This window comes from Diaphorina citri, unplaced genomic scaffold, assembly GCF_000475195.1.
Source record: "Diaphorina citri unplaced genomic scaffold, Diaci psyllid genome assembly version 1.1 scaffold63, whole genome shotgun sequence".
NCBI lineage: Eukaryota > Metazoa > Arthropoda > Insecta > Hemiptera > Psyllidae > Diaphorina > Diaphorina citri.
In genome coordinates this window covers 54,820-82,010 of record NW_007377500.1, presented here as the reverse complement: position 1 = coordinate 82,010, position 27,191 = coordinate 54,820, and the positions used below count along the sequence as shown (strand labels likewise).

At 37.6% G+C, this 27,191-nt stretch overlaps 3 protein-coding genes across 3 annotated transcripts in view; all 3 read right to left on the bottom strand.

Moving 5' to 3' along the window:
• Window positions 1-8,200, bottom strand: part of LOC108253671 — a 23,182-nt gene extending 14,982 nt beyond the window's left edge. Inside the window, exon 1 of the mRNA XM_017448055.2 lies at window positions 7,917-8,200. The gene's annotated coding sequence lies outside the window, so the exon portion shown is untranslated. The remainder of the gene's footprint in view (window positions 1-7,916) is intronic.
• Window positions 8,201-13,435: 5,235 nt separating this feature from the next.
• LOC103518891 (GDP-fucose transporter 1-like) lies at window positions 13,436-15,098 on the bottom strand. Its single transcript, XM_008483975.3, has one exon. It carries the CDS (start codon window positions 14,693-14,695, stop codon window positions 13,697-13,699), a length of 999 nt encoding a protein of 332 aa, XP_008482197.1. The 5' UTR covers window positions 14,696-15,098; the 3' UTR covers window positions 13,436-13,696.
• On the bottom strand, window positions 15,032-27,182 carry LOC113471363. Its single transcript, XM_026830474.1, has 3 exons — window positions 27,027-27,182; window positions 26,304-26,562; window positions 15,032-15,222 (listed from the first exon to the last, which is right to left on the bottom strand). Exons 1-3 carry the CDS (start codon window positions 27,180-27,182, stop codon window positions 15,032-15,034), a joined length of 606 nt encoding a protein of 201 aa, XP_026686275.1.
• Between the last annotated feature and the right edge of the window lie 9 nt (window positions 27,183-27,191).

Sequence of the window (27,191 nt, the reverse complement as noted above, 5' to 3'; positions counted from 1 at the left end):
GGGGTCCCTACTTAAATCTCCAAGGAACCTCCCTAAATATGGCCCTGTACGCCTATATTACAGAGCACGTCGAATAAGTTCGTAATCCGTCATTCATAAAGTATTCGAAAATACCTTCTATGAGCAGGTACTTATAAATAGTATTTTGAGGCAGCTCCTTTCCCTTAATAAACGCTAATAGCGTTCAAAAATAGACGTCCATTTAGGTAGTTTCACAAAGCACTTAACTGATTGAATTTTCAGCAATCAAGAGCTCATTTTAGGCGATTTGAAAGTTTTTGCCTGTTCAGAATTTTGTCAACAATGGGGTCGAGTATAAAGTACCTAATGATTTTAAAGGCCAAGTGAAAATGGAAGAAGGATGAACACAAAGAGGTCAGTAATGCGTAAAGTAGAAAGTGAGTACCTACTGTTATTTCTGCAGTGGATACGATTAGATAATAAAATTTACAATACGATGTACCTATCTGATGTAGGTATGTACAATTTTTGTACAATGTACATAGCTAGTGGAGATGCCACAACTCCCACTGTTGATGTTGAAGCAATATATATTATTTTATCTTGATTCAATAGTGGAGATGCCAAAACTCCCAATGCCGATGAATATTGAGAAGTTTAAATCAGTGGAGATGTCAAAACTCCCTCTGTTAAAGCAATATTCTTTTGATATTGTATCTAATAGTGGAGATGTCAAATTTTTCAATTATGAGAATCGCCGTGAACTCTTTGATTTGGTGGAGATGCCACAACTCTTGCACTTCACATTCTCTCTCTCAAACATTTAAATGATAGTAACGCCCAAGATTGTGTTAAGACTTTAGGAAAGAAAAAAAGAAAGAAAGAAATGAATAAAAGAAGGAAAGGAAGGAAGAACGAAAGAAAGAAAGAGAGAATGAATGAAAGAAAGAAAGAGAGAATGAATGAAAGAAAGAAAGAGAGAATGAATGAAAGAAAGACAAGAAGAAAGAAAGAGAGAATGAATGAAAGAAAGAAAGAGAGAATGAATGAAAGAAAGACAAGAAGAAAGAAAGAAAAATGTAGCTTCCAACTCCTCGACTGTACAACTCCCGAGCAAGTAAAAGTACCTTAATCCTTAATACACAAAACACTTTCAATTCCCAAAGTCCCTCTTCAATTCAAGATGATTACCTCGGTAAGATGATTCCGAAACAAGATAAGAAGAAGAAGAAGAAGAAGAAGAAGAAGAAGAAGAAGAAGGAGAAGAAGAAGAAGAAGAAGAAGAAGAAGAAGAAGAAGGAGGAGGAGGAGGAGTAGGAGAAAATCGAGATAAGAAGAACACGAAGAAAAACAAGATAAAGAATAAATATGAACAAAACTCCTCAAACAATGTGCCCACACTATGTCTCTCTGTTTTCATTTTCTGTTACTTTTTCTACGTGGGTAGAAGAAAAGTTAGATGTTTCGTAAGCTTCCGTCTACTTCCTATTCCTCCTACTCAGAATATTATTTCCATTATTACTATCATCTCTTCATTGTTATGTATTTCCATTATTTATTATTTTGTTTCCATAAATACATATTTATACATAGAATAGATAGGTATACATTCGTTATTTTGTTCTACTTCTACGTCAGGTTCATGTTCTCTCCTTATCTTGATTTAAAATGGGTATGAACGTATCTACTCCGTGTTATGATGGAGAAGAGTTTTCACATTTGTGCCAGGAAAATGCTAAATTTTCAATTTTCTTGGAACACTGTGTTGAGTCCATATTGAGGGAGAAAGAGAGAAAGGGACTTATAAAGCCGCCTTTTGCAGCAGAGCAAATGGATAAAATGAACGTAGGTACTTGTACTTCGACTAAACACTTGGAGGCCTTAGAGCCTAAGTAAATAATAATAAGTACCTAGGTACAAAGGGAATTTTCATTCTTATCAGAGCAGCTTTTTTTCCCTTTAAGAAAGTATAAATGGACAGCATTAAGCAGAAAAGAACCATCCATAAGGAGCCTTGCCTAACACCCATATTTATGAACAAAATGCTGGCTCTTAAGTTCGTGCTAAGCATAGTCTCAAGGCATTTGATTGGTCAATTTTGACTTGAGATTGATCTAAGAACGATCATTCTTGTTCATAAATACGAGTGTTAGAGTCGGTTCTTTTCTGCTAAATGCTGTCCAAATGAGGTTGAAAAAATATCTACAACGGAACAAACTCGTAGGTACGTATTTTCTAACAGAAATAACACATAAAGGAGAGCTATCTTCCATTATGCCGGGTATCTTTCTCATACACATACAGAGGTTCCAGCTCTCTCTCCCTCTTCTCTATCATACTGATGACGGGTTTCAGACTTTCTGCATCATATTCACTCATTGGCATCGAACTGACGGTCGTCAGCCATAGCGTGATGGCTAAACTGAGGCCTTTCATCGTACTAGACCTGAAAACAGAAGAACAGAAAGAAAAAGGTGCGTTATTTTCCACAAATTATAGTGTTAGTAAAAGAGTTTCTTTGTTTCATTGGAGCTCTAAATTTCAGAGTCGCTATAGTTGTAAAGGAACAAAAATTAAGAAGTTGTATTATTTCGGACCCATCATGACGAATAGGGTTTTGGGTAAGGGTACGGTCGTACGGGAGACCAATACTATCTCACAAACACGGAACTCCAAAGTATTGGAAGAGCGAAAGAAAAAGTAGGAAGAGGAAGAGGAGGAGGAGAAGGTGAAGAAGGAGGAGAAGAAGAAGAAGAAGAAGAAGAAGAAGAAGAAGAAGAAGAAGAAGAAGAAGAAGAAGAAGAAGAAGACGCCGACGACGACAAAAAAGAGTAGCATAGGGAGGAGAAGGAGGAGTGGTACCCCTATCTAACGACTGGCTGGGATGGAAATTTTGAAAAATGAAATCACCGACCAACATATTTTCCATATTACCTCCTCCCCCTCCTGTACCTCTTGAAATCGAAACATTGTTCGATGAATAGGTAGGTAAAAGGATATTACTCTTTTACCATCACATCCCCCGAGACAAATTCAAAATTAACCTATCCATCACAGCTGTGTTTGGGGGTGACTGGAGTGATATTACAAACCTCGAACGCAACTTATCCGATGAAGTTTAGGTATAAAAACAGCACAAAGCTTGCACGATGAAAGTTTTGTGAAGTACTCTCAAAATTGGTCATATGTAGGTATAAGCTTCGCTCACAAAAGACTTCTAGTTTAGATATCATTGTTTAACTCTAATCTCTTTGGTCAGGGAAAAATGGACTGGGGCCAAATGGTTTCGCCATATTGTGTAGGGACTAGAGACCTTCAGTAGGTACTAATAATACCCGGTGTGCTGTGTGGTGGGCACGGTGTTTACGTTCATGGTGGTGCCGGAGACCAAGGGCAAGACACTGGCGCAGATTCAGCGAGAGTTGGGTGGCGAGAAATAAATTGTCGCCCGAAGGCCACTTCTTGTAAAAAATCGTTCGTTCTTGTAAAAATAATATTTCTAGGTATGATAAAAATAAAAAGACAATGGAGAATGGAGGAGATGCAATTGGGAAAATATTATTTGAAAAAAGGTTGATACTTTCGTAAAAAGTTGTGAAAAATCCAAATCTGAGGTCAAAACCCCGAAAAAGTAACTTTAAAAGGTGGAAAATTCAATTTTTAATTGCCTTTCTAATGAAAAAGTTTAAAGAGTTGTGACGCCGGATTTCACGTCAAAATGCGCAGAAACGCTTGCGCACAAACAAACGAAGCGGGAGTCATGAATTATGACGTCATCGCCTACGGGAGCGTATGCCGTGACGTCAAACTTCACGATTTACCGGTATTTTTTAAATCGATTTATCTCGGTATCTAGAAGTCGTAGAAGAAAAAGAAAAATTCCGTTGGTCCTCATTTTTCCTGCTCTATGACTTTGAAACATCACCCAAGTAAGCGCAACTGTTCCATTCTTTGTGGTAAAGCAGAGAGCTTCTCCACAACTTTTGTGGGTATCACAGCATGACTACGTGCCTCCTTTGGGGGAAAAAAACCCTTAACAAAAAAAGTTCCCTATGTCAAACCTTTTAAAAAAAAAAAAAAAAAAAAATCAATTTGTGCGGAATTTCGGCTTAACTAAACGCGTGTTTTGTCTGTATAATAAATAAAGGTTATATTTATTTTGTTCCAAATAAAATAAACCTTATTTGAGGTTTGTTCAGAATAAGATTCACATCTATAATATTTAGGCAGGTAAAAATCCGTCCCCTACAAAATCTGCCCCAAGAGCCTTTCAATCAAGAGCTTTGGCATTTGATATGATAGAAAAAGTTCTACCTATAATCCCTGTGGGATGATGGGAATACGAGTAGGTATTTAGTGGAAACTCCCTTTCCGAGAAACCTATAATACTCGAAGGTTCATTTGAATGTCAACCTCAGTGGTGTAATGATCAACGCGTTGGACTACGGGTCTGGAGATTGGTGGTTTGAGTCCAAGTCAAGTCATGAAATTTATCCAGGGTATTGTCTTTCACACAATCATGTAGATATAAATGTATATTACTTATTCACATACCTATAACGCCCACATGAAAATTTTCACCCATTAACCAATAGGAGGCAACGTAGGTAATTCAAAAGTCAAGATATTTCCTGAAAGTCTTTTTAGGAAATCTTATATTTTAAGAACAATCACTTATATGAGCAGGTCATATCCTTTAATTAACCTTTCTAGAATGCCTTCAAAGTGACCTTAATCCCACGTATTTCCCATTTCTGCTGAGTCATTTAATATTACTGGGGCATGCTTTAATTTTAATTGGAAGTCTCATTAGGTAGGTATTCATACAACCTCTTCTCTTCTATCAAGGGTAGGTGTAGGTATTCATACCTAGAAGAGAGGTAGGTAGGTGTACGTAGGTAATAAAGTTTTAATTAAGCTTGGGCCTAGGAAAATGTCTGGGAATTATGGTCTGTGTGGCCTTCCGGTGTAATTCAAGACACCCTAATAGGTTTTCTGTGGGGTTTAAACATGGTTAGGTAGAAACGGAATATAAGGTATAGCTTACCCACGGACTTGTCAACTTAGGTTATTTATTATTCGCAAAAAGCAACAACTTCATATGAGAGTTAGGTATATTGTTAAGCAGCTCCTACACTACACTTTGGTCGATTGAAATCGCCTGAGCCAAGTTCAAACTGTAAAGAAGCCTTTCATCTTATCTCCTTCCCCACAAAAAGATAGACCTTAGCTTGGGGAAAGAATATTTAAATAAAGCAAATTTTATCACTCAATCCTTTATATCGACTTCGCATTATTTCGGATCTATAATGCCGTCCACTCAAGAACTTCTGACAGACCCAGGGCTGACGGGTCTGTCAGACAGACCCGTCAGCCCTGGGATGTTTTATTTTACAGCCAAGGTTTGCCCTGGTTTTGACAGTCAATTAAAGAGCCAAGCCCTGTCTCTCCATTAGTCTGACCCGAAGGGCGCTCGGATTTTCTACTTGGCTTAATACTTTAATTCCGCCCAAATGTGGAAATAACATTAGAGCGATAAGCGCCCTCATTTCTTTTCCTCTCCGTTCATTTATCACAAACATGGATACGCAATGCCCTGCACACAAACACAGAAAAGCTGAAATTAATGTCTGGTGCCAGATAATCCTGCCCTGTCCAAATCTATCCTCCCTTTTTACCTTCTTCTGCCCTCTCCTTGCCTGTCCTTCCTTCTCTTATCTCTATTCCCTTCCTCGACCTCTTGTTCCTTTCCTCCTTTACTCTCTTTTTCAACCCTTAGCCACTTCCTTTCTCTCTTCTCCTTCTCTCAGAATTTTCTTCCTTTATCTCCATTCCCTTCCTTGGCCTCTTGTTCCACTCCTACACCCTCCTCTTCTCCTTCTTTTATCCACTCGTCTCTTTCCCAATGTTTTCTCTCTTCCATGTTGTTGTTGTTGTAGTAGCCAAAGTCCCATCAGGTTCTTCCATCCCCATCTGTTACTGGTAGGCCCAGGTGTTCAGCCACTTCAATTGGTTTCAGCCACATATCTATTGGTGTCATTTGTGTTGGTTTAGAGGGGCAATTGAAGAGATGTAAGGTGTTGTGTGGGCTTCCTCTGCACTGGGGGCATCTGTCTTCGATGTTGGGATCCAGACGATTCATGTAGCTGTTTAGTATTCTGGAATATCCTGATCTAAGTTGGGCAAGGGTTGTTCTGGTTACCCGAGGCAGCTTCTTTTCATCGGGTGAGATGTCAGGAGGTTTTGTCTGCTCTCTCTTCCTTATCCCCAATTGCCTCTTCTTCCTTGCTCTCTCCTCCTTAAGATCTCCTCCCTCCCTTAGTCACTTTTTCCCTCCTCCACTCTCTTCTTCTTCTCTTAGCCACTCCTTCTTCCCCTGAATTTTCCCCCTTTTAGCCCCTCTTCTATTCTCCTCTCCAAATCTCTTAGCCCATCTCATTTCGTCTCTAATCCCTCTCCTCCATTCTTTTCCTTCCCTTAGCCACTCCTCCTTTTTCCTTCTTACTTTTTCTCAGTCCCCCTTTCACGCTCTTCTCCCACTCTCAAGTTCTTGTCCCTCCCTTTCCCTATACATTTTCTTCTTCGTAGTACTTTCTTCCTCCAAAACTCTCCCTCCCTTAGTACCTCTCTCCTCCCTCTCCTAGCTCTTACCCTTTGTTCCTTCTTCCCTCTAAAAGTACTTTCTCCCTCTCCTGCTCTTTCTTCCCTCCCACATTACATTTCCCTATTGTCCGTCTTCCTTCTCGTGGTACGTTCTGCTTTGTCTCTCCCTTTTTACCTTCTTCTGCCCTCTCCTTGCCTGTCCTTCCTTCTCTTATCTCTATTCCCTTCCTCGACCTCTTGTTCCTTTCCTCCTTTACTCTCTTTTTCAACCCTTAGCCACTTCCTTTCTCTCTTCTCCTTCTCTCAGAATTTTCTTCCTTTATCTCCATTCCCTTCCTTGGCCTCTTGTTCCACTCCTACACCCTCCTCTTCTCCTTCTTTTATCCACTCGTCTCTTTCCCAATGTTTTCTCTCTTCCTTTAAAAAACTTAAAAAAAAAAAAAAAAAAAAAAAAAAAAAATATTATGAAAGAATAGTGTCAATACGTCAACTAGGTGGAATAATAACTTTTCATGGCAAATAAAAAGTTGAAGGAAAGGCGCCTTTTGTGTACCTATAATTTTTTTTAGAATGACTGAGTAAATATTTATTTCCCCTTGAAATATATCATTGGCCTGTCAGAACGGTCGCTTACATAAAAAACGAGAGATAGGTAAGTATCTGACGGTTGCAAAACCCCTTTCTCCTTCCCTACATTATTTTATTATGTACCTAGGTACTGAAATAGACAAATAATAAAATAAAAGGAAGTGTTTTTTTTTAGTGAGGTAAAAGTGTTTTTCTTTACTATTTACTTAGGTATAAAAGTTTCTATTTATAGACTGGTTCTGTATTTGTAGGTCTCCACTTACGGAAAGGGCTTCGTAGCTTGAAAAATAGATTGCACTTTTTTGGTTGGGTATGAATGCTATAAAAATTGACTGTTTTGAATGCATTTTTAATCGTTAATTTTGGCCAATGCAATGAATTGATCAGTAGGACCAAACTACAAAGAAAAAAAAAAAAAAAAAAAAATCAGGTCGAAGGCGAAGTGAGAAAAAAAGTAGATGAGACTACAAAATACCTATATATGTACATATGTAGTATCTACTTAATCATAGTCAATTCAATACCTATGTACAAATAAGTAGATAGAGCTGATAAGTATATGAAAATCATTACCACGTTTGTGTAGATACTTAAAGCGTTATTAAAGGAACCTATTATTCTGGAATTTGAGAAGAAATTTTTCTTTTTTTACCTATTCTAATAATTTCGAAATTTCAAAAGCTTTAAATTAAAATTAAAGAAAATCAGAAAGGTAAAAAAAGGAGAAAAAAATATCGCAAAAATTCAAAAGATAATTTCCTTACCTTTTATACCATGAAGGAGACGGATTCAAACTAAAAAGGCAATCTCGAATATTTAGTCCGTTTTACGGAAGCAAACAAAAACTGCGATGTGATAAATTGTAATTATTGTGAAGAAAATGTAGTCGGGGCGAAAAATCAGGGAAAATCGATGGAGACCGAAGGCACATGCTCGAGAATTTTCCGTCGTCTGTGCCGCCGTTTTGGGCGCCTTTCAGAGTGGGAGGGCTTTTCGTATCTTGGCGAAAGTTTTATTATTTCCCCGACACTTTTGGGTTTCGTAAGCTTCCGTCTACTTCCTATTCCTCCTACTCAGAATATTATTTCCATTATTACTATCATCTCTTCATTGTTATGTATTTCTATTATTTATTATTTTGTTTCCTTAAGTACATATTTATATTTATGTACATATTAATACATAGAATAGATAGGTATAGGTACATTCGTTATTTTGTTCTACTTCTACGTCAGGTTCACGTTCTCTCCTTATCTTATCTTGATTTAAAATGGGAATGAACGAATCTACTCCGTGTTTTTTTTTTTTAAAAAAAAAAAAAAAAAAAAAAAAAAAAAAAAAACCGAGTGAAATGCATACTACGGTCTACGGTACGGAAGGTGCTCCTTCAGTCAATTCCATAGGGGTTTTTATTTGACTGAACATTTCTGAATTATTCATTTTTGGTCAGTTTCGGGTCAGTCTGGTTAAGACGTTAAATAAAAACACTCAAAATGAAACACATGACCAAACTTCTGACTAAAGAAAACACTCGGTCAGTCCTGAATTATTCAGAAGTGTACACAATAAAACACGATTGTCCAATTTGGGTCAGCATGATTCAGGATATTTTAGCTGAATGAAAAAGTAAAAGGTTGAAGCCTACCTATATTATGTATACCTATATTATGCATGATCAGACTCATCAGCTCAAGTATTTATCAAACCCTACTTCTAAAATCATCCAACTAAATTTTAGTTAGTTACTGGAACTTCATAATTTTGAGTGCCAAGTTGCCATTTTGAGTGCCAACACTTGTGTGCTTATTCCCATCAAAAAACTTAACTTGTCAAGTTATGTACTGTGTCCCAAATTACTGATCGCTGAACAATAGAGACTGGAGAGTTTTTGAAAAGCAGCTGCCTTCGAAACATGAAGTCAAGTTATAGCAAAATCCTCAGGCTTGCAAAGTTCTGTACAAAACTGGGGCCCTAAACTTTCGCATGAACTTTGACTGTCACGTCAAGAGATGACGGGTACTTTAAGTTTTGGCGTCGGCTAAGTTCTCCCTTATCTCAGGTCTCGGGCTTGTTAGGTATTCCTGATAGGTTCGTAAGTTCAATGAACTATATTGTGATTTGCATGTAAATTCAATGAGAGACAGTTTCGCACCCATTTTGTAGGGATGGATAAAGAAAAAGTAGAAATAGGTACATGAGTATTGGGTGTATTTCATTGCTTGAAATTTATCTCAAAAAGAGAGAGAAATACCTAATTTATTTTTTATTTATTTCAAAACATAAAATGTTGTCAGTTAACTCTGATATAAGAGTCAGTTGAAGATCTGCCTCTCTTTGCTGCGCCTCTCATTCCAAAGAAATAATGAAAGTGGAGAGAGAGATTGCCCTTCTTTTCCCCCCCCCCCCTCTGCTCTTTCTTCCCTCTAATAGTACTTTCTCCCTCTTCTGCTCTCTCTTCCCTCCCACATTACCTTCCCCTGTTGTCCGTCTTCCTTCTCGTAGTACTTTCTTCTTTGTCTCTCCTTTGTACACGCTCCCTCCCTTAGTCCCTTTTCTAATCTCTCTTGCCTCTCCTATTTTCCCCCCTCTGCTCTTTCTTATAATTCTTTCTCCCTCTCCTACACTGCCCCCTCCCTTTCTTACTACACTTCCCCTATCGTCCTTGACTTTGTCCAAGTCGTTTTCGCTCGAGTGAGCTTTTTCTTCGGCACCGATAAGACTTTCCGACCCATTGAGCTTTCCAATGGGCCTTTGAGTACCACTGGTCATCAACAACTTACCGAGGCGTGTTTTTTTAAGAGGTTCGACAGAGGGCATGTACAGTTCCTGATCAGTAGGACCAAACTAAAAAAAAAAAAAAAAAAAAAAAAAAAAATCAGGTCGAAGGCGAAGTGAGAAAAAAAGTAGATGAGACTACAAAATACCTATATATGTACATATGTAGTATCTACTTAATCATAGTCAATTCAATACCTATGTACAAATAAGTAGATAGAGCTGATAAGTATATGAAAATCATTACCACGTTTGTGTAGATACTTAAAGCGTTATTAAAGGAACCTATTATTCTGGAATTTGAGAAGAAATTTTTCTTTTTTTACCTATTCTAATAATTTCGAAATTTCAAAAGCTTTAAATTAAAATTAAAGAAAATCAGAAAGGTAAAAAAAGGAGAAAAAAATATCGCAAAAATTCAAAAGATAATTTCCTTACCTTTTATACCATGAAGGAGACGGATTCAAACTAAAAAGGCAATCTCGAATATTTAGTCCGTTTTACGGAAGCAAACAAAAACTGCGATGTGATAAATTGTAATTATTGTGAAGAAAATGTAGTCGGGGCGAAAAATCAGGGAAAATCGATGGAGACCGAAGGCACATGCTCGAGAATTTTCCGTCGTCTGTGCCGCCGTTTTGGGCGCCTTTCAGAGTGGGAGGGCTTTTCGTATCTTGGCGAAAGTTTTATTATTTCCCCGACACTTTTGGGTTTCGTAAGCTTCCGTCTACTTCCTATTCCTCCTACTCAGAATATTATTTCCATTATTACTATCATCTCTTCATTGTTATGTATTTCTATTATTTATTATTTTGTTTCCTTAAGTACATATTTATATTTATGTACATATTAATACATAGAATAGATAGGTATAGGTACATTCGTTATTTTGTTCTACTTCTACGTCAGGTTCACGTTCTCTCCTTATCTTATCTTGATTTAAAATGGGAATGAACGAATCTACTCCGTGTTATGATGGAGAAGATTTTTCACATTTGTGCCAGGAAGATGCTAAATTTTCAATTTTCTTGGAACACTCTGCTGAGTTGATATTGAGGGAGAAAGAGAGAAAGGGACTTATAAAGCCGCCTTTGCAGCAGACCAAATGGATAAAATGAACGTAGGTACTTGTACTTATACTAAACACTTAGAGGCCTTAGAGCCTAAGTAAATAAATAATAATAAATACCTAGGTACAAAGGGACTTTTCATTCTTATCAGAGCAGCTTTTTTTTCCTCTTAAGAAAGTATAAATGGACAGCATTAAGCAGAAAAGAACCATCCATAAGGAGCCTTGCCTTAGAGTCGGTTCTTTTCTGCTAAATGCTGTCCAAATGAGGTTGAAAAAATATCTACAACGGAACATACATACTTGTACTTAGGTACGTATTTTCTAACAGAAATAACACATAAAGGAGAGCTATCTTCCATTATGCCGGGTATAAAAAAGGTTCGGAAACAAAATCCCATTGTAATAGGTATTACTTGCTTTTAGATCCTGCAGTGACTAGAAAAGAGAGAACTGTAAACCGTGTCAGAACGTCAGATATTACTTTCCATCTCAAACAAAAGAAAATTCGCTCGCTTTGATAGAAAAGGAAAAAAAGAAAACAATGAAGGATGCGATTTTCCCTGCTGAGAGCTGTGATCTTTTGTTACCGAAAATTATTAGAAGGGAAATTCCAACAAACGTATGAAAACAAAAGCTTTTCTAGAGAGAGAGAGAGAGAGAGAGAGAGAGAGAGAGAGAGAGAGAGAATGTGGAAAGAGAAGAGTGAAGGAAGGGAAAGAGAGAGAAAGAGGAGGGAGAGAAAAGAGAAAGGAAAAAAGAGGGGAGGAATTAAGAGAGAAGGAAAGAGAAAGAGTGAGAGCAAAAAAAAGAGGGAGAGAAAAAGATAGAGAGATATAAGGAAAGCAAGAGGTGGGAGAGACGAGAAGGGAAAGAGAGAGAGAGAGAGAAAGGGAAGGAGAGAAGGGTAAAGAGAGAGAGAGGGAGACAGAGAGATAGAGACAGAGAGGAAATATGACGAAAAAGGAGTTATGAGAAAAAGATGTGCGAGGAATAAGAAAGAATTCCAGAACGCCGAAGAATTTGAAGAGAAATATTTCCTTCATTAAAAAGAAGTGAGAAGTTCTTCATCAGGCGAGAGATGGAGTCAGGGGATGTTGAGCCATTTCATACCATTGCCATTATTCTATGTACCTACCAACTACCTGATACCCACACCCACTCACCCAGGTCTGTATCCAGGATTTAAAGAAGGGGGCCGACAGTGACTTACTGGGGAGGGGCACGTACCTTCATATTATCACCTTACACTTTAGCCCACCTAGAGGCTCAAGTATGGGCAGATATACCAGGAAGGCCAGGGGGCCAGGCCCCCCAGTTTTTTTTATGAGGGGCATGACATTGTGTCGTGCCAACAAAGGGCATGTTACAAAGCAAGAACTTCTGGAAAGGTTCAAACAGAAACCCAGAAAAATGCTCAAAATCTTAGGCAAATATTTTTAGTATTTATTCCCTAAACATTTAGGGGTCCCTACTTAAATCTCCAAGGAACCTCCCTAAATATGGCCCTGTACGCCTATATTACAGAGCACGTCGAATAAGTTCGTAATCCGTCATTCATAAAGTATTCGAAAATACCTTCTATGAGCAGGTACTTATAAATAGTATTTTGAGGCAGCTCCTTTCCCTTATTAAACGCTAATAGCGTTCAAAAATAGACGTCCATTTAGGTAGTTTCACAAAGCACTTAACTGATTGAATTTTCAGTCGTCAAGAGCTCATTTTAGGCGATTTGAAAGTTTTTGCCTGTTCAGAATTTTGTCAACAATGAGGTCGAGTGTAAATTAATGAATGGAATGGAACCATCTGAAAATGGAAGAAGGCTTAACACAAAGAGATCAGTAATAGGTAAAATGGAAAGTACATAGGTAGGGTACTATTTCTGTAGTAGATACGCTAAATAAAATTTCATTATTAATTGTACCTAATCATCGATTATTGTAATAAATGATCTACATAATTATGTACCCTAACAATATTTTTCGTTAATACCTATACGTAAGGCCAACTTAGAATGATTGGGTAGGTAGTGGAGATGACAAAATTCCCACTGTTGATGTCGAAGCAAAACCTTGATTTAATAGTGGAGATGCCAAAACTCCCAACGTCCATGATGAGAAATTTAAATCAGTGGAGATGTCAAAACTCCCTCTGTTGAAGCGATATTCTAGTAATATTGTTATAGTGGAGATGGTAAGATTACCTACAAAATTTGATGATTGTTCAGAAGTTCAAATTAGTGGAGATGTCAAAACTCCTAACGTTGCGTTGAAGCAATATTCTATTGACGGACGGAGGAAAGAAAGAAAATAAAGGAAAGAAAGAATTGATGAATGAAATCAATTAATTAATTAATTAATTACCTAGTAAATAAAAGAAAGAATGAAAGAAAGAAAAGAAAAGTTTAGCTTTTAGGAACTCCTCGACTGCAAATACATAGTAGGTATAAAAACTGATAAGTTTTAATTTTAATTTCAAATACATACAATAATAATCTGAAAGGTAGGTGGATTCAGTAAAAAATGTACATAATTGTAATGAAAATAATAATTGTTTAGTAAATGGGTATTAAATTTATACCTACCATCATACATAAGTATTACCTTAATTTTTTGAATTGAAACTAAATAAAATGATTTTATGATTATTTAATGACTAAATTCAAGTGATAGGAACTTGTGATTTATAGGAAGTTTTCAACTAAACCCTGGAATATTTATTATTATATTGTGCCTCCATTTCTCTCTGTTTGACAAATGTATAAGCAGCACTTCCAAACAGCACAACCCAGTTAGAAACCCACCACAAGAATGGTTTAACTTCATTGTACCAATAACTAGCTATCACTGTCTGAGCACAAGCCTTGGCCGTACCAGAGATATTGTGTGTTAGGGGTGAAGTGATTTTAATTTGCAATGTTGTTACATATCCTATAGCAAATCCACATAGACCCCCTATGGGCAGGAATAGCCAAAAATATGCAGTATTTAAATCAGCATAATCTTGTACAGTTTTGAGCTCTCCAAACAACCCACTTACAAATAAAAGAATAATACTAGAATAAACATTGTTATAATAAGACAGTAGCCAGATTTCATTATTTACACATGGCAGTACTTTCTTAGTGTGTATTGAGTACAAAGCTAGACTAGCTGATGCTATGACACCATACACAGTACCTGATATTGAAAATGAACCAGCCAAGTCTTCCTGATCTACCCCCAACCAGAAACCCATTACTATAATACCACAGCATACACAGGCAGAGAATGAAGTCTTCTGTGCCAGCAGGAAATAAGAAAACAATACATTGAACACCGTGGTTAGAGATCTACCAATGTAATAGAAAGATACACCTACATTTTTAAGGCATAAATTATTGAATGATATCATAGACATAAACAAAATAGATAGTGGTAACACATTGATTAAGGTATTCAGCCTAAATGGGTTGCCTGTGGGAAATGTCAATATGTTTGGGAAGAAAAGAGAAAATATGTGCAGGAAAATACAAAGGAATGCTGATATTACACATTGGAACCATGTTATGAACAGGGGGGCATCCAACTTGAGCTCACTCAACAGTGCTTTGTTAACAAACACCGTTATAATGGACACAAGCCAGTACAAACTGACAGCAAGTGTAATCTTCACATATCTGGAGACTAATGTGCCTTCAGTCATATTGATTCTTCTCATTGGACAGATTCAAAGCAACAAGTTGAGTAAGTTTATACAAGAAGCTACTGATTCTCTGTAGAAAGCTTCATAGCAAGTTGTGGGACACTTGGTGTCTTGGTAGCTTCCAGTAATTTGGTTTGATTATCATTGAAAGTTCCTTTGAAGTAGGGTTTTATTTTTTGACTACAAAGCTATCAAATGTTGTAGATTGAACTGAAAATTACAATTACCTCTGAGATAGCTTAGTACTTGAAACGGGCACTCAATTTGAGATGAGAAATACAGGTCTACAAGAAGGAAGATACATTTCCATTTCACTTGTGTTCACGTTGTCAGAAGGTGCCAGGGTGTCCATTAGATTTCCGAAGAAACGTGGAACTCCAACTCAGCAAATACCTTAGGTAAATCGATAACTGAAAACACTTTGAGTACTGTGGCATGAATTTTAACGATGCTGTTCAAGTTTCGATTTAACACGTGATGTCGGTACTGTCTTAGTGAGTCCTCCAAACGGACGGACTTGCTTACAGTCAGAGAACCAGCATCTATAAAGCACAACAACGGAATTCTTATCGTCACAAAATCAAAGAGAGAAGGACGACAGGATAAGAGAAAGCCAGCCGTTCCGAGAACGAAGAACCGTAGCTTCACCCATCCTTTAGGGCTGTTTGACCCTACACCTAAGCCTCGGAGTGGGCTTTTTGTGTATGGAGCTAAGCTGTCCGAGAGTCCGAGGCTTAGGTGTAGGGGCACACAGCCCTAAAGGACGGATTAAGCTTCTATAAATGTCAGCCCAAAAGCAATCACCCTAGAGCTGATTGACAGGTGACGAAAAACGCCGACCCCGTCTGAACACGGGAAAACGGGTACTTTACATATTTCAACGGGTTACTTTCTGGTGTTGACCCAGCACCTAAATGAGAAGTAATTGGCCTGTCAGAACGGTCGCTTACATAAAAAACGAGAGATAGGTAAGTATCTGACGGTTGCAAAACCCCTTTCTCCTTCCCTACATCATTTTATTATGTACTGAAATAGACAAATAATAAAATAAAAGGAACTGTTTTTTTAGTGAGGTGCAAAAGTGTTTTTCTTTACTATTTACTTAGGTATAAAAGTTTCTATTTATAGACTGGTTCTTACGGAAAGGGCTTCGTAGCTTGAAAAGTAGATTGCACTTTTTTGGTTGGGTAATTGGGTATAAATGCTATAAAAATCACAGTTCTAAATGTATAATTGACTGTTTTGAATGCATTTTTGATCCTTAATTTTGGCCAATGCAATGAATGGATCAGTAGGACCAAACTACAAAAAAAAAAAAAAAACAGGTCGAAGGCGAAGTGAGAAAAAACGTAGTTAGATGAGACTACAAAATGTAGTATCTACTTAATCATAGTCAATTCAATACCTATGTACAAATAAGTAGGTAGAGCTGATAAGTATATGAAAATCATTACCGCGTTTGTGTAGGTACCTACTTAAAGCGTTATAAAAGGAACCTATTATTCTGGAATATGAGAAGAAATTTTTCTTTTTTTACCTATTCTAATAATTTCGAAAATGCAAAAGCTTTAAATTAAAATTAAAGAAAATCAGAAGTTAAAAAAAGGAAAAATCGCAAAAATGGACTTACAAAATGAATTAACATTTCGCCGAAGAAGTTGTTGGAAAATTGATGCACTATACAAATCACGAGGAACAAGTACATTTTGACTGTATCGATAAACGCTACCGTCATCTGCAAAACAAAGTAAATGGTATCAAGATTAATAATAATACGAAACAATTGTACCTCTTGTACCTGAATAATAAATAAATAAATAAAGCACTGTTTATAGTAATACTAATACTAAAAATTTCCAAATTGATAGAAGGAACTGTATGAACGGATTAGCGTCCCGAAATCGAAGAGAGAGGACAGGATAGGACAAAGCCAGCCGTTCCTAGAACGAACCTTGAACTGTCAAGGATAAACTACGCCCCGAGCGGGAGTCGAATCCACGACCTAGCGCTTACAAGGCAGGCGCTCTACCCTTCTAAGCGAACTAGGCTGGTAAATCGTTTTTTTCAAGAGGTTTGATAGAGGAAACTGGAACTGCTAGGGTCTTATTATCCCGAAATCGAAGAGAGAAGGAAGACAGGATAGGAGAAAGCCAGCCGTACCTGGGTTTGAAAGAGAGCGAAACTAAGCGAGAGAATCGCATGAAGAAAATCGATTCCTATGGTGGAACTGAACAAGATTTCCCTTAACTAAAAATGAGGGGAAACTTTCAAAATTGTCAAACTATTTTAGTGCTCTTTTGTCAAGCTATTGACTGTCCGAAAATCCAAGACGAAAATGGTACTACCTAATTACCTAAAATGAATTTTTTCGAACTTCATTTCAAAAGGAGCGCAACTTAGAATGTCATCATACATAATTACTAATTGCACATATGCCCTACCTAAATAACAGTTGGTTCCAAAAGTTTCCGGTCCGACCTAGAAAGGGCTATTTTTTGGAAGTTTCAACGACAGGTCTGCATTCCCAAGACTTCTGAGTGATGATTATTGAAGAAATCACTCAAATATCTTAACTGGTTTTTGTTCGGCGGGTAAAAGAAGGTGACGTGTCAGAGAGGTTTTGAAAGTGTGTAAAATTGAGTATCGCGCAGTGATTAAGTTCTTTTGTTCTTTACACCAGAGTGGGATAATATCCAGCTCAAATGAAAAATCACTCAGGTGGTGTTTATGGATATTCTTTTACCTCATTATCCACGTTTAAACAATTTTCGAAAAAGTTCAGGTTAGGGCGTAAGTCGCTAGAACACGAACCAAGGTCCGGACGGCCTGCCCAAGCGGTTACACCCGACACTACTGAGCTTGTAGAGGTGATACCGGTATTTAAAGGTAGAAAAAGATAAGTAGAGTCTATTTACTTTAACCATGTTCAAAGGCAGTGCAATAGTCCTAAATTAAAATGGACGCGGCACATAAGGGATCAGGAAGAGACGCCTTAATATAATAATAATACTTTATTTACGCACAAAACTGAAAGATTCCATCAAAGAGAACAGGATCGGAGAGCTGACCCAAAATGTCCGTCTTCTCTAGGACAGTGCTTCGGTCCATACTGTTGCAGTTACAAAGGCTGCTATGGTGGACTGTGGTTTCACAGATATACTCCAAAACCCCAACCACTCTATAGTACAGACTAGACCCTTAGCAATTAATATCTGCTCTAAGGATTCAAATCTGAGCTCCGTGGCAGGAAATTTTCCAATAATAATGACTAATGATTTTTTTTTTTAATTTAAGCAAGGGTCTATAATACGTATTTTAATTTATTTTTGAAAATATTGTACCAAATACATGAGACCTTGCTTAGACTGCGGGAGTAAAAGGACTTTTCAGTCTCATTCTGGCAGTATAAGCAGGGTATATTCTATTCTATTCTAATGAGATCAAAACATCGTTTTTGGGCTTTGTCGAGGACAGGGACTCAGCTCACCTTCTGAGGGGTATCGGTTTGGTACCTATTCGATCCAATAAGTATATTGATGTCAGGGAATACTTTGTTAAAAAATAGCTATTTTTTTTCAATATTTAAACAAGGTTTTTCGTTTACATATGTTTAAACTATACCTATGAAATATATAAGACCTTGTTTAGACTGCGGGAGTAAAGGGACTTTTCAGTCTCATTCTGGCAGGATAAACAAGGTATATTCTATTCTATGTCAGATTTTGCAGTTTTCTATTCGATCTAGGTCGGACCGGAAACTTTTGGAACCTACTACGTAGATTCCTTGAATTTAGAAAACATATTATTAGGTAGGAACCTATTCCTTCTTCAGCAATGGGTAGGTAGGTAGGACTAGGAGCTACACCTTTCTTGGTTGATAATATGGAACAAATCTGCTAATACGACGGACACCCATCATTAGGGCGATTTGTTTGAGGCAATTTGTAAATAATTTCACATTGTTGTGAACGTAGTCATGCAATCCTGACATTTTAAGTCACCGATTAAAGAAGAAAGACATAATTGGAAAATAATGACAAAGTGGGTTTTTACCTGTACTATCACCAAGGGAAGCCTGTGTTTGGTCCTTACTAGCTTGCTTCTGACTAACTTCGCCCTGTTTACTTGGTTTAGACCTTGATTCGCCGCCAGCTACTTTAGACCTATTCGACTCAGACGGACTTGTCTCTTTGTTCTTGATCAGAGGTAACTTACTATTATTTTTACCACTGTTTCCTTTGCTAGCCGGTTCACTCGTCTTACTATTGGGGTTTTTACTTTTACTCTTCTTCGCTTCGTTCGTTTTGCTCTCTTTCTTTGGACTACCATCGCTGGTGTAATCACTTGCACTGACTTTAGCGTCAGGTTTGGGATCTAAGTTTTGACCTGGGTTTGATACAACGCAGGTCGAGGTATGTGTTTCAGTCTTTTGATCAAGTTCATTTGATTGGCTCATAGGATCATATACTTCTTTAGATTCATCCAATTGAGGCACTTTTTCACTCGTTTTTCCAATCTCGTCAGTTTGACCGTCAATTTCTTTCGATCTTTTATGTTGGTCCTTATCGACACTACTTTCTTCAAGTTGGTCCTGTCTTTTTTGTTGTTGGCCCTTATCATGACTACTTTCTTCAAGTTGATCCTGTCCTTCCTGTTTGTCATTATCAACACTACTTTCTGACAACCCTTTACATAGATCTATTCCAGGATGACTACTTCCTACCAAACATTGAACGTGGAATCTACGAAGAGGTCCTGAAGGAATCTCCTGGCTTGTAGCCGATGATTACACCACGCCAATATGTTACACACATCTGAGTATACACATACGTCCTGGAAGAGGTCCTTACATGATTGCTTGATCCTGTAAGAAAAAAAACATGTTATTAGCACATGATTTCCTGAATGATTGCTTGATCCTGTAATGAAGGGAAAACATATTAGGAGCTCATGATTTCCTGAGGCATGTTTTTTTATGAGGGTAACCTTTGTAAGAACTGAGGTTTCAGTCAGGCCTTCAAAAATTGTCCAATGTATTTTTTGTTTGAAGAGGTTTGTCAGAGAGAACTGTAACTGCTAAGGTCTTATCGTCCCGAAATCGAAGAGACAGGATAGGAGAAAGCCAGCCGTTCCGAGAACGAACATTATCCGTTCAGGATAAAATCCGCCCCGGGTGGGAAGCGAGACCGCGGCCTAGCGCTTACAAGGCAGACGCGCTACCAACCAACTAGGCTGGCGATTTTATTTGTTTGATCAATGGCAAATGAGACAATAATCTTACGTAAGAAGGCCTTGCTTGCACGTTCTGAATAGGATAGGATTGGCCATAAGTTCTACAAGTCTCAGCAATTCTTTCCTCACACTGGATCGACTCTGACTACTAGAGTCCATCAGAGCCTTGGCAAAACCTGCAGAAGATAGGAGGGAACAAATTATTTCTATGAAAAATAAAGGAGTTTTTTTATTATTCTGCTTATATCTCTACTTGTATGTTTGGTTTTTTGTTGTAGCTTTAAACCAGCCTCTCACTATCAGGTAGCCCTGACAGGTACATCTGATCAGGTCCGCCTGTCAGGTTTACCTGATGAGCACACACACTATCAAGTAGACCTGACAGGCGCTGATAGTGAGTGGCTGGCCTTATATAACGCAACGAGACGTTAGAACATCACTAGATAGTAGCTAGCTGTATCAAGTTTTGGCTCTCACCAGCCCGTCCTGATAAGATCCTATTCGTAGAAGCTTAACCCACCCTTTAGGGCTGTTTGTCCCTACACCTAAGCCTCAGGTGGTCTTTTTCTGTATAATAAGGTCCTATAGAATGATCACTATAAGAATGTTTCAAATAAAACTATATAAAAGATATGTTGGTCTTATCGTCCCGAAATCGAAGAGAGAAGGAAGACAGGATAGGAGAAAGCCAGCCGTTCTGAGAACGAACATTATCCCATCAGGAAAAAGTCCGCCCGGGCGCTAATCGAACCCGCGGTCTAGCTCTTATAAGGCAGACGCACTACCAACTAAGCTAACTAGGCTGGCGTACTTAAGACTGGAACATTATCCCATCAGGATAAAATCCGCACCGGGCGGGAATCGAACCCGCGGTCTAGCGCTTACAAGGCAGACGCACTACCAACTAAGCTACCTAGGCTGGCGTACTTAAGACTTGATTTTTTATTTAAAGATTTTTTCATTGTGTCATACAAAAGCTTTAACAAGCACGCCTAGTTAGCGCGTCTGCCTTCTTGTAAGCGCTAGGCGCGGGTTCCCGACCGGGGCAAACTTCATCCTAACCTAAACAGATAAGGTTCGTTCTTTGAATGGCGGATTTTTCTATCTTGCATCTTCTTTCTTTGCTTTCGGAACGATAAGACTTTAGCAGTTGTCACAAAAAGATGTACCATATAAAGATTTATATTTTGTCAAGCAAAGCTTTTACAAATGCCCACCTCGAAATGATGCCACGACTAGTCTACCCAGCCCTTGGACCACGAGTCCAAACGTTCTACCTCTGAGCTACAAATCCTGAAGTGGAAATAAAAGGGTAGAAAAATATTCACAAGATATTATCATGACGGGTTCCCGACCGGGGCAAACTTCATCCTAACCTAAACAGATAAGGTTCGTTCTTTGAATGGCGGATTTTTCTATCTTGCATCTTCTCTCTTTGCTTTCGGAACGGTAAGACTTTAGCAGTTATCACAAAAAGATGTACCATATACTCGTAAAGATTTATATTTTGTCAAGCAAAGCTTTTACAAATGCCCACGTCGAATGTCCCGCTTTTATAAAAATGACCTCCTCGAAATGATGCCATGACTAGCCCTTAGCCCACCCAGCCTTTGGACCACGTGCCCAAACGTTTTACCTCTGAGCTACAAATCCTGAAGTGGAAATAAAAGGGTAGATAAATATTCACAAATGATATTATCATGAATGAATCCTAAATAAATACAGCCCCTTGTGTAACTGACTGACTGACTGACTGACTCACTCACTCACTCATACTAATTCTAACCCACTTCTAGATGAGCTAGGAAGATGCGGTTTTCACCATTGGGTTCCTTATGTTTTGTAGGTACTGGGAAAAATCGGAAACTCCCGAAATTCCCAAACACTTTGTCAGATTTTATTAGCAGTAAAAATTTGTTTCAGATTTTCAGAAAAACACTTGAATCAAGATAAACACACGTCCATTGCTTTTCGTGCCTTATCAACTTGTTTACCTTTTTGAAACGTACTCGCGAGTTGTACCACAAAGAGGAAAAATGGTCGCTTTCGAGGCGAAAAAGATTTTTTTACCCATTGGAGAAAAAAAAAGTTGTCTCGTCTTCTCTATAAAAGACTACAGTGAAGAAGTAAAGGTAGGTATAATTTATATAGTACCTATCTACTAATGTAGGTAATATTTATGTGGGTATATAGTAGCTTATACCCACATAAATATTACCACTTTCTCACTTGTTTCTGCGCATTTTGACGTGAAATCTGACGTCACAACTCTTTGAACTTTTTCATTACAACGGCAATTAAAAATTGAATTTTCGACCTAGGCTACAATCTGAATTTAAACTCGGTTTAATTCTCGGATTAAGCAATCTCATTGGTAGATTAAAAAAAATCTGGTGTGAACATCACACGACTTTCCTTATCCTATTATATTTATCGTATGGACGTTTTATTTTTTCAAAGGATATACATAGAATATACAGAACAAAGGAACATTTAACGAAAACAAAAGAAATAATAATATTTCTTATCCTATTGAATGATGCATATTCGGGGGGTTGTTCTATTGTAACTTTTACAATATCTCTAACCTATTAGTCAGTATAGCTGAAAACCGCCAAAAAAACGGTCGAAACCAGCTTGATCAAAGAGTTCAACTTAAACGGAGTTTAAACTCAGATTCTGGCCTTGGCCATCAGTGACATTAATTTGCTAAATCCAAATGTCAAATGTTTGGATGTCAGAATTCTGAATGGTGTAGGAACTAAAAGGCACTCAGGATTAATTTCATCCGGTGTTGCAACATTATGCGAAAATAAATACAGTGTTGTCAAACACACATAATTTTTCGTCAAGTGAGAACATCAGTGACATTAATTTGCTAAATCCAAATGTCAAATGTTTGGATGTCAGAATTCTGAATGGTGTAGGAACTAAAAGGCACTCAGGAGTAATTTCATCCGTTGTTGCAACATTATGCGAAAATAAATACAGTGTTGTCAAACACACATAATTTTTCGTCAAGTGAGATAATTACAAAATTACAATTTTTCTTAAGGCATGTTTACTAGAGATGTACAGAGAGCGCGTGAGTTGTGACTGTTATGAGTTATAGGAAGGACTCTTTTCGGTGGACTATGAGAGTCAATGAGTTACATCCCAACTACTACTTATCTATATCTATATAGGGAGGTGAAGACTAAGTTACATAGTTGAGGATCTTCTGACTCATTGACTGAGTAGTCCACTGAAAAGATCGGTTCTTTTTTTACATTCATGAAGAAACAATCGCTATTTATGGCGGCTCTTCATAAACTTAAGTAAGTAAGTTTTCTTTAACTTGAGATCTCTGTTGTTGCTTGTTTAGGTCAAATCTTATTTATAACTCGAGTTGTATTCGATTATGTGAAATAAAAGTCAGTTAAACATGGCTGAACTAATGAGATTGTGAGATTTTGCAGTGTTTATGTCCAAAGCGGAATCTCATTGGTTCAGCCATGTTTCACTGACTTTTATTTCACTTAACCGAATACAACTCCGCTCACTCACGCATATCCATAACAAAAGCCCCGTTTAATCACTCATTCCGGGTATAGGAGGTTTATACACGGACATTTTCCTATGCTGAGACACTACAGGGATTGAAGATGTAGGCTTCATCCGGCAGTCTTCTCCCAAGCCATTGGTTTTAATAAGAGTTATAGGTTTACCTAGATCACCTTGCGTAGGTTTAGCACCTGCATCACTGGATGATGTGAGCGGTAGAGATTTCCTAGCGCTTAGCGCGACAGATTTACAACTGGCGAATTCGTTTGATGTCGTCAGAGGGAGGGACTTTCTTGCGCTCAATGCAAGAGGTTTGCTAGCACCTTCTTCTTTAGGTGACGTATTAACAACTAAATATTTAATAAAAATCAAGGATAATGATCCTTACGAAAATTTGAAAAAAAAAAAACAACAATTAATTGTTTTAATTCAAAAAAATATATATTTTAATAATAAGATTTAAATACTTTATTACTATGTTTATCAGGAAAGGAAATGAGAGAACGAAAACAATGGCGTCAAGTTCCCTCCAAAGAAATTCAATAAATAATTAAATACAGTTGGTTCTTATTTAACGTGAAGAACACTTATAGCAAAGATATGCCATGTAATTTTTTTACAGGTAAAGTTGATATAGGCACGGTTGACCATTATGAAGGCAAAGTCAACAACACATGACCTTTTAGGTAAATTCGACTAAAAAACACTCGTACAAATAGATTGTTTTAATATCATGCCTGAACATTTCTTGCTACTTTAAATCTTAAAAATAGTCAACTCTGCCTACGAGTATAAATCAAAATTGCCTCAAAAAGAAAATAAATAACAATTTGAAAGTTCAAACTTTCGTCCGTGAATCGACAATCAGTGGATTTAGAAAACCACAGTCTTACCATTGCCAAGATGGTAAAATTACATAGGAAATAAATACATTAACAACCACACACTAATTGTAATAAAGGGATCCACGTTTTTCTTGAAAACGGATCTATCTTGAAACAAACAAAATACATTAATTATACGTATGAGTTAAGTAGCCCCTAGGCGATTATTATTTAGACTGCGGGGGTTAAGGTACTTTGCAGTCTCATTCTAGTAGTATAAATGAGGTATATTCTAATAATAGATACTAACAAATTTTTTCAGGCCTTCCAACTACGTTTTATGCATGTCCGCCAAATATACCTTATCATGCTACCGACTAGGACTAAAAAATCCCATTATACCATCAGTTAAACAATACTTTCTCATTACCTTGTATACGTTCCCTATACGTAAGGGTAATAGAAAGTAAAAAGGCCTTATTCAAAAACATTGGAGAGCATGAAAAAGTGATTAATTGATAGCAATATATTAATCGTCTAGGAGCTACTTTACTCAATACAACCCTATCTATAGGAACAAAAACAATGATATGCTATCAGAGTATCAGATTAGATTTTGATTAACTAATGGCCGGGGCCACAATCTGAATTTAAACTCGGTTTAATTCTCGGATTAAGCACTCATTGGTAGATTAAAAAAAAATCTGGTGTGAACATCACACGACTTTCCTTATCCTATTGAATGATGCATATTCGAGTGTTGTTCTATTGTAACTTTTACAATATCTCTAACCTATTAGTCAGTATAGCTGAAAACCGCCAAAAAACGGTCGAAACCAGCTTAAAGATGCGCAGGACCGTGAGAAGTGGAGGAAACTCGGTTGATACCTGTCTTTTAGACAGATTTACAATTATATATATATATATAGTAGCTTATAATAATATACCTAATACCTACTACGCCTAAGCACCTAATACACAAAAGTTTTCGTAAATATTTATGAGCGTCTTTTTTCATTCTTCTATTTTTTACGTCTGAAGAAGTAAAAGCTTTTAGCTTGATTGAACTCAAAGTGAATTCATTCAGATCAGAGATCAACACATGACAAGATAAACTAGAAAATGGACTTTTTAAATCCAGGGGCGGTTTTACAGTACCTAGAGCTGAAATAGACCAGAATAATTAAAACCGGAAACCGGCTATAGTGCCAGAAAAAATACATTGCCTACAAGGTCGTTAATTTAGTGTCGTTAAAAAAAAAAAAAAAAAAAAAAAAAAAAAAAAAAAACCGGATGAAACTCACGACAAATGGGAACGGCCCTAATTCATCTCTGTGCTTTATCTTGAATTCCTCGTTCTGTGGACACCCTTATGTGGAGTGAAAGGATCAAGACAGGGCAGTTTTATCGACAGCAAATAAATCAGCATTGTCTTTTATTTTCTTTAAGAGCTTAATTTTTTATCGGATTTTCCAGCAGACGGCATCGGCAATATTAGGTAGGTACCTAGGTATCTGTTCTACGCTTTTTACGGTTTTTATTAGGATTGAAAAAATAAAGCTTTTTCTTTTTCTAGTCTAGTACCTACCTACTTATATCAAATTATCATATGAATAAGAAGCACAAATAAGTACTTATAATTTTTAATAATAATAATAATAATAATAATAATAATAATAATAAGAAGAAGAAGAAGAAGAAGAAGAAGAAGAAGAAGAAGAAGAAGAAAAAAAAATATCAGCCCAAAAGTAATCACCCTAGGGCTGATTGGCTGACGAAAATCGCCGATCGCGTCTGAACACGGGAAAAGGCGAAGAGTATGGACGCTTAAAAAAAAAAAAAAAGTTTGAACCTCAGGAACGCTTTTGCATTGCTTCAAGGCACATTCTTTTACATCCATGCCTATCCAAGAACGGAAAAGTCTGGTTAGAAAATGTCCGCCCTGGCCGGGATTCGAACCCAGCTCCTCCAGGTTGAGAGTCAATGCTCTTGACCACTCGGCCACAGAGGTGGGCAGTACGTACCCGGAAGCTTCGACATTTGTCTCAGTCTCGTCGCGTGTTCGTGCTTCAATCTCTCATCCAGAATGAACAGAGACTTGAACGATGCGTCAACCAGCTTGAGCTGTCCGCTAATGACGTGGATGAGGTAGAAGAAGAAAGCGTCTATGCTCAAATAGAGAAGGGTACTCATGCTGAACGTGTAACTCTCCAAGGCGAAGATGATTTCGTAGGCGGGACTCTCAGCGATGTTGATCGGGAGCCAGATGTTGATAGGCATCACCTTGGACAAGTGAAAGAGGTGGATAGAATTTGAATAGCAAAATTAGTAGGTAGACCATACATTACGGCCAGGACACTACATACAAGTACCTATATTGAACTTTCGAATTTAAATAAAATAAATGCCGTTTCAATGTGTTAATAATATCACAACTTTTCCAAATATCTCAATAATCAAGCACCCAAGTCCCAATGCTGGCACCGGTCGCTATGCGCATGTATGTATGTTATACATAGCTAATCATTTTCCCACGATGCTGAGTAGGCCCCGCAACAGCCAGTCACGGAATCAATCATTTGCATGAAAGGTACATATTTTTTTACCCCGCCGGGAATCCAACCCGGTCTCCCGCGCGCAAGGCGAGCGCATTGACACCATGGGAGCTGACTTAAGTTTCCAATTTACCTAGATATTATTAATTAAGGTACGGAATATATTTGTGTTTTTGAACCTTTCCCCCGTACCTTGCGGTTCTTGATCGTTAGAGGTGCTGTGGGGTCTATGATGGGGCACATTGGACTGAAGAAGAGGGGGGCGAAATTCCACACGAAGCTAGAGATGATACCTGCGAGGACGTACAGGCTGCTGTACAGAGAGCACGGTCCAATATGAGAGCTCATGGTGAATTT

Coding starts and splice junctions, on each gene's coding strand:
- LOC113471363 (XM_026830474.1), bottom strand. CDS start 27,182: ATGAGCTCTCATATTGGACCGTGCTCTCTGTACAGCAGCCTGTACGTC. Junction 26,563..27,026: donor TAACGATCAAGAACCGCAAG/GTACGGGGGAAA, acceptor CACTTGTCCAAG/GTGATGCCTATCAACATCTG. Junction 15,223..26,303: donor ACAAATGTCGAAGCTTCCGG/GTACGTACTGCC, acceptor TGTGCTTTATAG/ATGCTGGTTCTCTGACTGTA.
- LOC103518891 (XM_008483975.3), bottom strand. CDS start 14,695: ATGAGAAGAATCAATATGACTGAAGGCACATTAGTCTCCAGATATGTG.